Source organism: Amphiprion ocellaris, chromosome 6 (genome assembly GCF_022539595.1).
Source record: "Amphiprion ocellaris isolate individual 3 ecotype Okinawa chromosome 6, ASM2253959v1, whole genome shotgun sequence".
NCBI lineage: Eukaryota > Metazoa > Chordata > Actinopteri > Pomacentridae > Amphiprion > Amphiprion ocellaris.
Window position 1 is genome coordinate 26,951,779 of NC_072771.1, and position 16,181 is coordinate 26,967,959.

A 16,181-nucleotide genomic window follows, 5' to 3' on the forward strand; every position below is an offset into this window, starting at 1 on the left:
GTGTTGTTTCTTTTCAGAGAACACAACATAAACAGATTGAAAACGTATACCCCAACCCTACGTTAACTTCCCTCACCCAACCCTTTGCCTGTGCAGAGGCCAACTTCCAGGCTCAAAATAACTCGAGCAGCTGCTTGAGTTTTATTTTATGTGAGATCTGTGCATGTATGTGTGCTTGCCTGTGTGTGGCTCCGTGTGCCTGGTTTGTATGCATGTATTTCTAAGTAGTACACGCTAAAGTATGCCATATTTTCTGCACAAAAACAATCAAAATGCCCACGGTTCTCTGTGAATGGAGAGTAAATTCATGATTGCAAAAGATGCAGAATGTCAAGATGAGCTAAACATTCTGATTGATATGTGGCTGTGTGTGTGGATGGGGAACAGTAAATCAGTGTCACTGCAGCAAACAACAATCCAGTGCTACCACACGCACACGCACACACACACACACACACACACACACACACACACACACACACACACACACACACACACACACACACACACACACACACACACACACACACACACACACAAGAGATCTAAAGTCTGATTGTGTTTATCTATGACATATTACTGCCTATTCTTGTGGGTTTCTACATGGATGCATAAGATCCCACTTTAAAAATGTATGTCATGACTCCATCATTCAGAATCTCAATCTAAGTAACAAAGAGAAGGCTTGTCAAACACCATAATTATCCTGTTTGAGGGCCTTTCAACAGTTGGAGATCTCCACGCTGATAAAAGAAGAAGTGGAACCAATTAACTCGGCACAACACAAAAGCTGCAACAGAACCGTTCTTCTGTGCGTGATCGTTTGCTTATTCAAATAATGCATTCTTTTGCTGTGTACTTTGGTGTGCTGATGACTACATCAGGTTAACCGTGTTTCAGTTTGCACCCTATAACACCCTCGAATACATCAGGACCTTGAGTCTGTGCCATTTCAAGTGAAAAATACTCAAACACACACGCATGCACACAGGCTCATTAAATAGTCAAATGGGCTTCGAAAAGACTTTACTGCAGGGAATAAAGCATTTAGCCAGACACTGGCAGTCCAAGTGCATAACAGTGAAATACAAAGGTGGTTTTGTTAAAGCATAGGATAATTGGATGAAATGAACAGTTTATTACTTTGGTGTACCTCTATAGAGAATAATTAGAATGCTTAAGAGGCTAATTTAAGTGTAGGAACTTTGTGTTTACATTGTGCTAGCGGGGTGCTTCAGGACAAACCCTTCAGCAAGGAGGAAACGTCTCGGTGCTTTTGTAGTTCCTGAAACTTACCAACTTATTCTCTAGGCTTTGCACTTTTAAACTTTATTTTTATTTTTATTTTTTCTGTTAAGCCACTTTATCCTCATCTCTCACCCTTGTATATATTGTAAATATTATTACTATTGTTCTATTATTATTTTATTCTTATCACTACGTCTACTGTTACATAAGCTGCTGTAACAATGTAAATTTCCCCTGGAGTGGGGAGAAATAAAGAACTTTATCTTTATCTTATCTTCTACCTTGCTTTCAAACCTAATTTCCATTTTCATTCTTCAAATTCATCGCCAATTTCCATTTCTCAGTCTCCATTAGCTTCTTTTTCCATTTTCCCTGTTTTAAAATCTCTTCTTTCCCTTCTTTCTTGATTCCATGCACCTACCCTTTGGCATCTTTTATCAGAAAACACACCTCTGCTCATAACCTGTTCCTCCAACCATTCTCACATCTTTCAGTCTGACTGGCTCTCTTGGTCCTTTAAGTCTAATTGTTCCACTGGTGTCCATCTGTTCGTGCTTGAATGAAACAGTAAAGAAATAAAGCTGCAACAATTAGCTGATACTAAGAAAACAATTTCAATAGTTTCAGTCATTTTTAATGCAAAAATAGCAAGTTTTTCGTTCTAATATACTGTTTATATTCTTCATATATAATAGTAAATGTTAAAAAAAATGTTTTCCACAAGCACTTTAAGGATGTCACTTTGGCAGGGAAGGTTTGATGGACATTTTTCATTACTTTTTCTCCCACAGTTCATAGATTAAATGATTAATCAAGAAAAGTATTTGTAGATTGATCGTTAATCCAAATAATACTTAGTTGCAGGCCCAGAAATTCAATGGAACATGTCAAATCCTAAACAACCATCTTTCTGAAAATTCATTTGCGTGTGTTCATGTGTGGTATGTGTGTGTGTGTGTGTGTGTGTGTGTGTGTGTGTGTGTGTGTGTGTGCGTTTGTGTGTGTGTGTGTAAGAGAAGTATGTTGTGGACATATGTGCTCCACATGTGTCTGCGATTTCCCTAACAGTAAAAGAGTACGTTTAGCTTACAAGATATTGGTTGGTTTTATTGGTCTCATCAAATGGAATTCAGTTTGACACTGAAGATAAGAATGGAAAAATGATTCATTGAAAAAAGAAATTCCCAGAAACGCGCTTGCATTTTTTCCACGGCTGTGTGCAAGTAATCACAGTAAAACTTTATGGAGATAGATGAATCTAAACATGGACCAGCGATGTTTTAACATTCTCGCCTTGTGCCATTAAGCAGGGTGATCCATGGTTTGCAAATGTCAACCAAGCTGATCAGAAACTGTGGGCCTCGGAGAATTCATCTCCATCCGTGTTTATGTGTCTCTCTTTCATCTCTTCGCCATACTGTTACTCCTATTTGTCTCCCTCGACTTCTTTTTAGCCTTTTCCATCCTTCCTTCTTTCCTGCTTCTGCTGCTATCAGTTTGCCTGCCTCTTTTCCTGAGCAGCAGAACTGCAAAAACACTGGGTCTGTACAACAGAACGGCATCAAGAATCCAAAGGTTGAAGGTTGTGAATCAAAAGTTTGTGTTTTGAGAGCTATCAGTAACATCACAATACTCCATTGTATTAACTATGTGACACTGATGATACTTTGACAGCCTGCATAATCTCACACCCATCCCACACTGTGATAAAGCAACACACTTTCAACTTTGTAATTGAATGTACACGCCACACTGGAAGACATTTGCAGCTTTATATACAGAAATGTAAACTGCAAAGAAAATCCTTCAAAAATTAAAAACACAAACTTAATGTAAGACTATGTCCATATCAGATCCATAGTTAATAAAGGAACTGTTCATGGATCAAAGAAACAGACAAAACTGCCTTTGAAGTATTTGAAGTCTGCCTGTAATGTAAACCTCATATGATCTGAATAGTTCTGGAAAATGCTGCAAGAAAACCAGCTGATAGGGCGACTGCCAACACGTACATGGAAAATCTGAAGCAAAAGTTTATAAAGAGAATAAGAGAATATCAAAGACATCTTTAATATCCTGCTCACCAAAGTGTTTTTTTTACACAATGGACAAATTTCTTGTTCATTTGAACTCTTACAGCTGGCATAACTTTGTCTTCCGATCAGTTAAAAATGATTGATCTGATTGGAACAGCAGCAAATTTCCACTGATCTTCTGGCACCTGCAGTTTCAGTGCTGCTTACTTTACCGTGATAAATTTGTGCCACAGAAGCAAAGAAAACATAACAGACAGTTAAATGAAAGACGCTGTGTGATGATTGCCCTGGTAACTATACTATTTGCATTCATGCACTTACAGTTAATAAATCCCAGTTCTGTTGCAGCTTTTTACTGGATGGAGAGGTGGGTCAGTGCCAGCATAATTTGGCTCTCCTTACATTTGCCATCCTTGAAAATAACTGTAGCCAGCACAAATTTAACTACATGTCAGTTTAAAATCGTCTTTAAGAGACAACTTTACTTTACAACTTTTCCATCTCTGTCCTTCATACATCTGCTGCCCATCTCTTCTCCACATCACCTCTTTATTTGGAAACAGAATAACAACCTGTCTTCTTTTTAAAATACGCACATACAGACACCACATGTATTGTTAACATTTCTCTGTGTCTTCTCGCTGCTCTCATTCCTTTTGCTATCTGACCCAGTGACAACCCCAATCAAAATGTGCAGGCAAAAAGGAAACATGAAAGAAGAAGTGAGTGATACCTATAAAAACTAACAGAAACAAGGGATCAGATCGGTTCTTTCCATTATGCATGTAAATCCATTAAAGCCCAGATGTTGACCTATGCGTGACACGCTTTGGATATACAGTATGTCCATCAGTGTGCCAGTGAATGCCAGGCAGCAAACGGAAAGAAACCCTGAATGTCAGCTTTTACTTTCCATTTATGATAGGAAGTAAGATCTGGGCCCTAAAGTATTCTAGTAAAGTGAAATCTGGAGCTCAAGCTGATCCCTACAGAGGCTGCCTGGTCACAGTAATATAATAATGCTAATAATGAAACAAGCTGGTTTTGTCTTTCCAATGGGGCCTGAAATAAAGTGATGCAGAACAGATAATCCTTGTAACTGTTCTCCAAAATAAGCACACCGGTACATGACATTTGTTTAGTTACGCTGACACTTTGCAGCTATTTTGGTGCTTAATGAACTAATGCGAAAGTAATTTCTGTGACGGCTACAGATCTGTTCATTACAGCAGCGGAAACAGTGACTCAGAAAGCATCAGAACTGCTAACAAAGAGCTGGACATCCCATTTGCTTTTGAAAAAGAGGACCTTAAGTCTGATTGTTAAACAAGATACTATGCTGGACTTTTTCTCAACTATAGCTGCAGTAGAGTGCAGAGAATGGCTAGCTGTTCCCATGTGTTTTCATACTAACTGACTAACTGTCTCCTGGGTAATCTATAAAAAACTAATTATCATAAAAATCAGCCAGCAAGAGACCTATTGGGATGTTTTATGAATTTGCAGAGACAGGTTGGGTTATGTATCTCAAACAGCTGAAAGGTGACTGCTACTGTTTCCTGCAAAAACAATTTCAGTTTCAGTGGCTCCATATTTCCACGTCACTGTCAAGTGTCAAGTGTTATTCTAAGACCTGTTTCCCTCATCATAAAAAAAGCACCCGATCGTTGATGTCTTTGACTCACACACAGAGAGCCTCACGTTGACCTTGAGCTACAAAAAGCCTTGAGATGTTCTCTCCCACTTTACCAAAAGAAAACATCTTCAGTCTGTCATCATTTGGACACAAATTAGAGGACACGCTCAGTTAGGCTCAAATGAGGGGAGGGGTGAAGGAGATGAAACGTCATTGAGTGAGGACGGAATGTGAAATCCAGACAGACACTGGCAGATGTAGAGACAGCAAAACAGAAAGAAAAGCAAACAGCACATTTTCAGTCTGTTTTGAATTCTTGCACTAAAAAATAAATTCATTACATTTTCCTCTCTGTGTGCTGATCGCTACAGTTCTGCTGTTTCTTCATTATCTTGAATCCAAAAGCGTAGGAGCCCTGAACATCTCACAGTGCTTAAACAAAAACACACACATGGCTACAAGCGCTGCCAAAGAAGAAACCAGACAATTCAAACCACATGAGAACCAATATGAAGCCACACACACACATACAGACACACACTGTAACAGAAATGCTTGAGATAAATCAGCTTCAGTGTTCAGGATTCCACCACATAGTGAGGAGTGGGCCCTGGGGAGGAGGTGGTGGTCCACATGTGTGATGCTCTTGCTGTGATTTTAGTTATTCTTCGTTCCTTCAGGGAACAGGAGATCAGGCAGAACTAATGGTGCTGATGTGATTAACTCCTACAAAAACAGTGAACATCTGCCTGGATGCGGGATGTCGCAGGGTTGAAAGGGGAAGTATGGACTTTAAATCTGATGCAGAAATGGGTTGTTTTGGGAGGGTTTGACGGGGAATGTATGGATCTGGGAATGTATGGATCTTGTGTTGTCATGGAAACGAATGGTTACCCGTTCATGTTCACACACTAAATCACCGTAAAGCGATGTGACTCAGTTTCATTGCTTACTTCTGCAGAGTGAGGCTGAGGTTTCCCGTGCAGCTCTTGATTTTGTTCTGGGCCTCCAGGTGGTTCATGCCCTCCGTGGCAATGCCGTCGATGGACAGAACCAAGTCTCCAACAGCAATGCCACCCTTAGCTGCCTTTCCACCATCGGTCAGCTGCGGAAACACAAAAACCACAAAGAGCTTAAATCATCTACATCAACAGTCAGCGTTATTAAGGAGGGCGGGTCAAGGTGACCCTGTATTTATCAGAGGATTTATGGATTCATTCCATTAAGTATTTAAGGAAAGTTAATGAAAGACCAGGTTCTGAACCACATGATAGAGGTTCTACTGTATGTTCACTGATGTGTGTCTAACAACAGGAGCCTTAATGTTTGAGTTACCTCTGTTTGTTCTTTATGGAGTGTTGTCATACTGGGCTTACAGCTTATTGGAGAAAAGTTTAAAATTTTTCAACATTGAGAAAAAAGACAAAAAATTCAAAAACTGCATCTAATCTTTCTATTACTGCTTATCATGTAGCCATTTCTTATTGGTTGTTTAATGAAAATCAAGTCAAAGTAACTGATACTTTTTTAACAATATACACAAACTGAAGGTGTTTAAGAAAGATAAATGCCCAAACACAACAGGTTAAGCACATTTAAGTGCATAAATCTTTCATATTAAATTAAATAACAGAACAATAATGAACTGAGGACTGGATTTTTAATAAAAATTTTGCCTTCCGTATGTCATCAATGTAGCATAATGAAGTTAACATTTAGCAAACTGATAATGTGCGGCATCATTTACAAAACTTTGACAGCAGCAACAACAGCAGTAAAACTTGTAAAGCTTGTTTGTGAAAAAAAGAAGCTCATTTTGACACCTTCTTAACTGTTACTATACAATAAAGATCAAGTAAAGTGAATTTACTCCCACTAAAAAGCAATTATGTCATTATTCACCATCCAAAATGTTCAAAAGGTGACAAATCGATAATGGGACGCTACAAGGTGTAGACACACACCACTTTTACAGGCTTTGAGGAAACAGTAAGTATAAACCAGACAAATCTTAGCTTACACGCATCATAAAATACATGTACATTTCTCTTGTCTCTGGATTTCAGTGTCTTCCATGATTTTTGAGGTGTGCTCTAAATATTTAAACAAAGTTTAATTGCTGCACTTCCACTCTGGAGGAAGTTGGCTAATGTGAAACAGATTCAAGACAAAAAAAAAACTTATGCTGAGCTCATGCTGGTTGGTATTAAACACAGGCCCTGCTGTTCAACATGGCTTCAACGTATATACAGATGCTACACTTTATCAATTCTGTCCTCGACACTAAGGCTGATTATATATTCATAATTACGTACAGGAACAACACAACACAAGGAACAACTGTAACGTTTTCCACACACCATAACTGGTTTTGTTGTCCATTTAATAGTGAGGAATGCTGACATATTTTGTACACAAGTGTTTGAAGACAGTTGCGAGGCAACTAAGCATTTAACAGGCAAATAAATGGGCTTAACTCCACAAGAAAATAAGATCAGATTAGACTAAATGCCTACTTATGGGCTTCCTATTTTTGTGCATTACATACAATGTTGAATTTAGGTCTGTTTCCTGTTTGGTAAAATATGTGTTATCTCAGTAGATGTTTACTGTACTGCTGTGTAAAAAAAACAGATTTGTCAGTAACAAAGACTTAAATGTATTTTCCTGCCAGAGCCAAAGATTAAAAATCAGTTTTTATTTTGTGCAAAAATATTACATATATGAATTTCTGTCTAAAATACAAGCACATTGATATGTGTTCGTAGGGTTTTTTTGTTACTGTTTTAATCTGTCACCACCACAAACAAGGCCATACATTGTGTAAGCATGTGTCATGTATGACAGAGCTCCTCTTATCAGCAGGCTGAGGGAGCGCAGTGACAGATTTGGAAATGTGCGTAGGATGTATCTCTTGTCTTTTCCCATGACGCAAAAGCATTTTCTAAAAGCCAAACATAAAGGTATCTTTAAGAAGGCTCAGTTCACAGTTTACATAGCCATTGTTGACAGAGTTGTGAGTGAAATAAAAACAGCTACTAATTAGTGTCTGTGTGTTTGCTGTTAATACAACAGGACTTGGATATCGTTAGTGTCCTCTGAGAGCAGAAACAACTCACCGCTTTAGTTGTGACCATTCTTGGTCACACAGAGGGTTCAAGTGTGTCCAAAGAGGAGTGAGGTCATTTGTTTCTTTTGACACCATGAAAAAAGGACCACACAGACCACTTTACTGAAGACACACACACACACACGCACACGTTTGTGGTCGTTCTTGCAATGAAGTGTCTCTTACACTTAGTGACAAGTGTAGGTTTTAGACCAGGTTCTTCAGAATGTGTGTCTGCTGAATATATAACAACAGTCAAGGATGAGAGTGTGTAATGTGGGTTTAGACATCTTTTGGTCTGTTTCCTTTGCCTCTATCTTTGTCTCACATTCGCACACATGCACACACATACACACACACTGACAGGCACAGGCAGGGCTAATAAAAGAGGCTCTGTACCCGGATTAGTGTTAAGGCTCTGTGGCCCCAACCTTTTATAGTCATATTAGCCCAACACACGCAACATCACTCACCACCACCCTCGAGCACATAGAGCAGGAAGAAGAGAGTAATGAAGGATTGACATGACATTGATTCAAATTGTGTGGATGGAAAGGAAGGCAGAAAACGAGCAAAAGGGAAAAAAAGTTATTGAGCAGAAGAAATCTGTGGGCTTTTCATTCATTTTGACCCATTTCCAGGGGTGTGTTCACACCAACCACTTGAGCACTGTTATGGACCAAATGTTTACCACAAAATGTTCAATTATATGTTTTCCTCAATTAGTGCTTGGTTCCTGGCCCCTGCCCACACAAATGCTACCTCTCCCTCTCCACATACATGTACACCAACTTACAAAGCACTGCTGTTTCCCTCTCCATGAAAGAATCCTGCAGCCGTACAAGTGAGTTCTAATGATGTAGAACAGTATGTCACACATACAGTGAAGAAAGACATTTTTAATTGGTGTCGTAAGTATTTAATTGTCTCAACTCCATGTGTCTGAAGCAAGTGATGGTTTCCAAAAGCAAACATTTGTTTTAAATCACTAAGAGGAAAAAGAATTTGAAACTCAAAGTAGTTTCAGTTTTCATATAAAAGAATTTGTAACAAATCATTGAGGAAATCAGAAACAGAAATTTAAATAATTTGTCTGTGTAACATGTCTAGCACTCCAAGTTTCCCGTGGTATTTGATTTATGGCTCTGTTGCTTGGTTATGACAGAAAGCAGCAGTTTTAACCATTGCACACATCTCCACTGGAAGTAATATACAGAATACATATGCAAGCAGCATGTATGCAGAGACATCACGAGAAGCAATATTTTGGTATCAAGTTGATGCCAAAACACTGAAAACATGACAGGACACTACTTTTCCATGGTAACAAACAGTAACTATTGGAGATATGTACAGCAACTGGTTTGGTGCAACAAAAAGGGGGGAAAGAAAACAATTAATGTTCAGTTGTGGATAGAGTCATTTCACATTTGTGGGGATGATCAGGGACAAGACTACCAAAATCCAGAAGGCTAATGAAGTCAGAGCATTTTAAACAAATGGAAAACACATCTCAGACTTATCTAGGCGTCTTTCAGACAGAAACGCAGATGTTTAAGGTGAAAGAGTTCCAGTTATTACTGAAAATTGTACTGTGAATTGTCACAGCTGCATCTGTGGTAGCAATGCTCCACACAAAAGCCTAACATTATCATACTGTTTGGGCTAATGTAGTAATAGTTCATAACATGAGTTAAGTGCTGCTCAGCGTTAGTCGGCTGATGTCCTTCCTATTCAGTTTGTCAAAATATCTGACTGTGTAGTTGGAAACGGTTGATGAAAAAGCTCCAAGATTGCTTGCCGTGTTTGTGCAGGATGTGACAGGACGTGACACCGTGCCATCAACAGTAGGACTTGTGTTGAACATGTTTTTATGTATCATGTCAAGCGCCATATGTGATAAGCCTGAAAGTCTTAAACTGTGTCATTCTGTGGAGTAGGAAGAAGTCAAATCTGGTGAGTAGTGTGGATGGGGAGGAAAGTTTGCGTTGTTGTGGCTGAAAACCTATTTGTAACCGACGTGCTGTGACTGGACATACCCGCATGCCCCTTTGCCACCATTGGGGAAATTTGCACCAAATTTTCTTTCTTGAACACCTCATATGTTATACAAGAATTCTGACTTAAGAACGCAACCAGGAGTATTAATGCCTGGTGCAAAGCTATGTGAATGCTGAAGAAAACAAACAGCATGCTCCTGGTGCACTCCTGACCTTCCACTGTGCATACTACCGATCCTTCTCTTGGTGGTAGCTGCAGACCCAGATCTTATCACCAGTGATGATCCTGCACATGAAGTTTCGCTCATCCAGGGCTGATGACTGACACAGAATGTGATGCTTTCTTCTCTGTTTCAGTTTGCAATCCAAAAAGAGCATGCAATGGCACACCTACTAGTGGTCACGACAAAGGTTCTCCCGTTGATAGTGTCGTGTCACGTGAAATCGTGAGTCGTAACAGTTACTGCTTGTATAGTGCACAGTCGTGGAACTTTTTGATCAACCCTCATACAAGCACTGTGTATGCCACAAACTACCATGAACAAAATGTGCAGTGCTTCTTTTTTTAAATAAAAGAGTTTACTTTGAAATTGATTTATTTGACTATTTTTTGACATCAAATTTGATAATTGTGGAAATTCACAGGTACTGCATTGGTAAATGCATAAAAAATCATCAATACTTAACTAAATGTCACAGCTTATTAATGCATGTCTCTGCTTTGATTTTAACATCCTTGATTTGCAGCATACACTATCCTTGAGTAAAACTCTGCTGCCTTATTATATATTCATACAAAAGTGAAAGGGTCAATACTTGTGTCATCACTTATACAAAAGAAAGAGAAACACACATGCTCTGTATCAAAGCTTTCACAGATGAATTTGCCACTATGCTTCCAGCCATGTCAGATTTCAACACATATGCTGTCTGATTTAAGTGCTTTGAAAAAATACAAAAATGGTTTCAACACATAGCAATAAAGGCTTTCCAGTGCAGCAGCATTGTCTGGTTTGAAAATACACTGACCTGTTTGAGTGCTTTGAACAATGCCTGCTTTCAGCACAGGGAGGGACAGAGATGACAGGCAGATGGTTCACATCACACTATGACTGACACACTGAGAGCTAGAGACACAAATACCTTGTAACTTAAACATACACAAAAGTTGCTTCCATATGTGAACCTTCAGAAATATTTATTTCACTTTAAATTTGCTGCTTCAGGACTGGACATGAGGTTATTTTTTTAGAATGATATTCATGACAGGAAGTGGCGCTTTACTGTACATTTGAATAATATAGGAACTGAAAATTGCAGCAAAAATTCTGCAAAACTCTTTGCAAAAAGTTTGGTTTTTCAATAAAATGCTTTCAACGGTGCTTACTGTTTATTGTCCGACTCCTCATATATAACCAAAGCAGGGACATTAAATGAAATATGTGCAAGGAATTGGCAACTACAGTGATCCGATCTCTTAGCAACAAACAAAACAGCAAAACAGCAATGAAAAAGTTAGTTGAAGAAGCACAGACAGATTGAAGGCTAGCCAGACAGAGTGACAGAAATACAAGAATGAGTGAGATTTATGAAAAAGAAATAGAAAAAAGTTAGATTAAGAAAGTGCAGGAGAAAGAAGCAGAGACAGACTGCATCATTTCAACCCACTTGGACGGATCCATCAGCAACACCTAGTAAACTCTGAGGCAACGTTTCATTCACAATTTATGGCCCTGAATGAAGTAAATCAAACAGTTGTGTCAACAGAATCGTGGAAATATATGAAATGGGATCTAGTGTTCATCTGACAAAATCCACTGCTCTTTTTCAGCTGCTGAAATCAATGCATTTGGCTTCTAGTGTTTGGCCGCAATCTGCTGCTGGCAGACTGACTGATGGAGGTTACAAGTCAAGCATTTAAAAATTATGATCACCCAAAAGAATCTAAAGCTGATTGCATTAGTAAAGTGAAGAAACATAAACCTTACTAAACGCTAGTCGTATATCAACACAAAACCCTGGAAATGAATTTAGAGCATGAGTACATCACACATATAGTATACAGCAGTATAAAACAGAGAATAACAGAGTATAATAGAGCGTCTGGAGATCATATCCCTAATAGAAAAGGCGATGCTCCTACTGCCAGTGAGAATCAATATACAGTAATGTTATACAGCAAGATTCAAAGGGTCTTATCATACCAACAGAGCCCTCTAAATGATTAAGCATTCCTGTAACAGTATGTAGTGTGTTGCACATGTGCACCTATGTTGGCATTGCCACACATAGTTTCAATACAATGAAAATATTTGAAAACAACAGCTTCATTGCCTAAAGCTCTTTCTGCGCCAGTATATAATAATTACTGCTTGACTTGTATGTTAATGCTGGAGACCCTAATAAGAACAGACTCTATCAGATTAAGTTCCCATAGCTGGCTCTTTGCGGCAACAGCTGCCAAAGCCACAGAAACACTGTACACATTAAACATAAAGCTTTGGATGTGAGATTTAAAATCTGACCAAGAAATCTTGCATGCTAACAAGCAACCTCGTCATTCAAGCAAAATCTAATCAGCTACAAACTGAGTATTAACAAAACTCAGTTGATATTTTTCTGATATAGTTTCACTAGCTATAAGCAATTTTCTTAATCCCATGAATGAGATAAAAACATGCTTATATTCAGTGTTGTTCACTAAAACGTAATGTATAATTGCTTGAAGCATAACGTAAGTATTAAATGCATTTTCGTCTACATGAAAGTAATTGCAGAACTGATTTCTTTTGGTTCAATATTGAGTTCCTCAGCATTTTTCTACCATCTGTAGATCTGTAAAATTGTGTGGCACAATTGGTTTCCTAGTGAGCGTGTGAAAGAAAAAACACAGCAGGTACACTTTCATATCAACGTTGCCCCATAAAGCTAGTGAGGGTCAAAAACTCCACAGGGTATTTTTATTGCAAGTAGGGGGAAAACAACATCCTGTATCTGTTACTGTGTAAATAGTAGTAGACAAGGCAGATCAAGAAAGACCTGTAGCTACCAGAAAAATAAACGCTGACATTCTGACACAATATACCTGCTGGAAAACATTAAACATGTCGTATTTAGGAGTTTCGCGGTATATACTGAAGGACATTTACATGGAATGAATGGTTCTAGGTGTAACACACGGCTGAACAAACAAGAACACACAACCAGGGGCATGAAATCCACATGACAACTGCACTTAGCTCAACTAAAAGCACACAAGCCAGCTTTCATAGCCGGACTCAATGATGTGATTGTCGTGGTGCCGAGGCCATTGATAGAGCCGGTGGAAACACACATGAACACAAGAATGGATTGTTTTTATTCCACATAAACGCACAGTAGGTTACCTGTGCATCATCAGTGACACTCACTTAGAAAGGGTCCAATTATTCCAAAAATCTGTTTATAAGGTGTTTCTCGCTGACATCTGAAAACAGTAACCTGGGCAACAACATTAAAATGTGGTGGAGAAACAATTATTTTTATGTGAGCTAAAGAAACAGATGTGAGGTCTATTTCTCGGTATCCTTTCAATCAAGTTGGTTTGCAGCTCTGAGGGTGAGAAATTCATTCAGAAGTGGAGACTGCTTGAACGTTTAGTAAGGAAGAAGTATCCAGGGGTGTCTGGTTCAACAATATAATTCCATATTTATAGAGGAAGCATCACTGGAAACAACAGTGAGGGCAATAAAAGAAGCAGCACAAGAGGTGATCCTTGCTGAGGTAAGCCTTTTCTAAGAGAGGAATATGTCTGATCAAGACTTATAAGCTGACTGAAGTAGTTTTTAGACTTCTTGCAACCTCCATGTAAGTCTATGTCAGGTAAAACTTCAGGATCTGTGTTCCCTACACAACCTTCAAACAAAACCTAAAGTGCACGTACTGAAAACTCAATAAAGAAGAACAGTTATTGTTTTCAAAATCTTAAATTATTGTTCATCATAATAGTTGACTGAATTATATTATTGTTACCTGGCTGGATCATAGTTACTCATGAATAAACATGATCCAGCCAGTCGGCCAGTATCCTGAGAGGAAGGCAGATTAGACATGGCAGGAATAGCAGCTACTGTGGAAAATACATTATAGCCGCATTAAACAATAGATTATTCTCGTCTCTTCATGGTGAATTCACTGCAGTGTATTAGGACCTGGCTGTGCTGTCTCGCCAGTGTTATTAAAATTCCTTTGCCTGAAATAATTCTACTAAACCAGTCGCCTTTAAATACTGCCACCAAGAGATAAACTGTGCTGGTACATAGTCTGTCAGATCGGTTTTTTTTTCCCCATATAAGCTGAGGTCACTGTCTAACAGCCTCTTCAGTGCTGTAAGTTTCATAAATGATCACTCAGCAAAACAGCAGAACAAATATGTGTGGAAAAAAAATGATACTGCTGAAAGTATTTGAGATGTGATTTCCATTTGAAAACACTTCCTGTACTGGGATGTATGACACTGACATGGGTCTTACAGTGGATTAGTCGGTCCATTACCAGTGAAGACAGAATTCTTTTGGTGAAGTCAACAGTAAGTAACTATAACAACAATATATTAAAAGTAGCAACTTAAGAAAGCCATGATAACTGGCTCCAAATGCAACATGCCCCAACGTGCACCAAAACACACACACAGGCATTGACAGATTGATTTGTGGGGGAGGAAATGATAAGTTGTTGATTCTGGCTCTGAGACTATTTTATTAAGATAGAAAGATAGTCAAAGGGAAACACTCGGGATTTGTTTAAGACAGATACAAGTATTATTAAATCACATGGGGGAACTGTCAGCTGGCTGTGATAGTTTGGTATGAAAGGTTATGGCTCAAAGGCTGCAGCATCACAGGTTTAAGACCTGGCTAGTCATGTGATGGGAGTGTAAGAGTAAGTACAGTCGGAGGAAGAAGCAAAGGCAGCGAGAGGAAGGGAGGAAGAAAAACAGAGCAGAAAGACACCAGCTATGTATAGAACAGTCTTTGAAATGGACCCATCACTATGGTCAGTTGTTATCATCGCCTGTTGAAAAGCATCTCTGGGGAAGCGGGAAGCAGCGGGGCAGTTCTCAGAACAGCATTCTTCCATGAAAAAGTTTTATTATAGATTAGCTGTATATTCATTTCACTGTCATCACTGTAGAACTTTATCTACCAAACCACAACAAACAAATGAAACAAATAAATTGATTCTCTTTCGCATAGGTGATGCATTCTGCAGAGTATCATTTTTACAAGGGGTTTCTGTGTATTTTGCCGTTGTGTGTGTGTGTGTGTGTGTATGAGGATTGTGGTAGTAATGTGCTGGAAAGAAAAAGACAAAAATTGTGGTTGCAAACATGCCATGATGAAGGAAATGCAGGTTTGAGGATGTGCAATATACTTTAGACATGCATACATTTTGTTTGTTTACAACAAAAGGAAAGAAAGTCGCTATGTTTTATGTCAAACAACTATCCTTTACTGTGTTTTTTTAATGTACCCAAAATGAAGTCTAACTAATATTCAGCATCACCTCAGGACAACTTAAAATAGGGGAACAGATCTGAGACCAGTATGTCTCTTAAGTGGGTGTGGTCATGGGAGCTGACCTGTGAGATGATGCATCTATTCTTAGAAGCTTAATGCATCGACTCCCCTGGGTCGCTTTCCCTTAAATTATTTTAGCAGTGGATCCTGTAAATGGGGCTTCCAGAAAGGTTTAAATATTGATTCACTGTGTTGTACATTAAACTGGAAATAGCACTTTAGGCAGGTGTTTTCTGTCTCCACACATGGAGGACCTCATTCATGAAAAGATTCTGATTAATAAATTGAGTAAATTAATTTCCCAAGAAAGTGTTTTAATGGGTTTAGATGGTTTTTCTCCAAGCAATTTCCCCGAAACAATTTTGGTATGAAATCTAATGTTTGCTGCTCTAAAAGGCAAGTTAGCCTGAAACATTACAGCTTCCATTACTCTCTTTAAGCTTTCTAACAGTCACTCATCACTGACCAAAATACATTGTTCTTACTGAAACCTACTTTAAGTAAGAGCATCAACATTCATGTTAGCCTAAATATAAATGAGACTGTTACTACCTAGCTGTGCATTAAAGTATCACTGTTTATGGAAAACCTGCT

At 38.7% G+C, this 16,181-nt stretch overlaps 1 protein-coding gene across 10 annotated transcripts in view; it reads right to left on the reverse strand.

The window, feature by feature from the left end:
- Positions 1–16,181, reverse strand: part of pdlim5a (PDZ and LIM domain 5a) — a 67,736-nt gene that overhangs the window by 41,116 nt on the left and 10,439 nt on the right. For all 10 annotated transcript variants that reach the window (XM_055011488.1, XM_023282146.3, XM_023282145.3 and 7 more), the window contains exon 3: positions 5,874–6,025. In XM_055011488.1, coding sequence (XP_054867463.1) covers positions 5,874–6,025 — 152 coding nt within the window. The remainder of the gene's footprint in view (positions 1–5,873; positions 6,026–16,181) is intronic.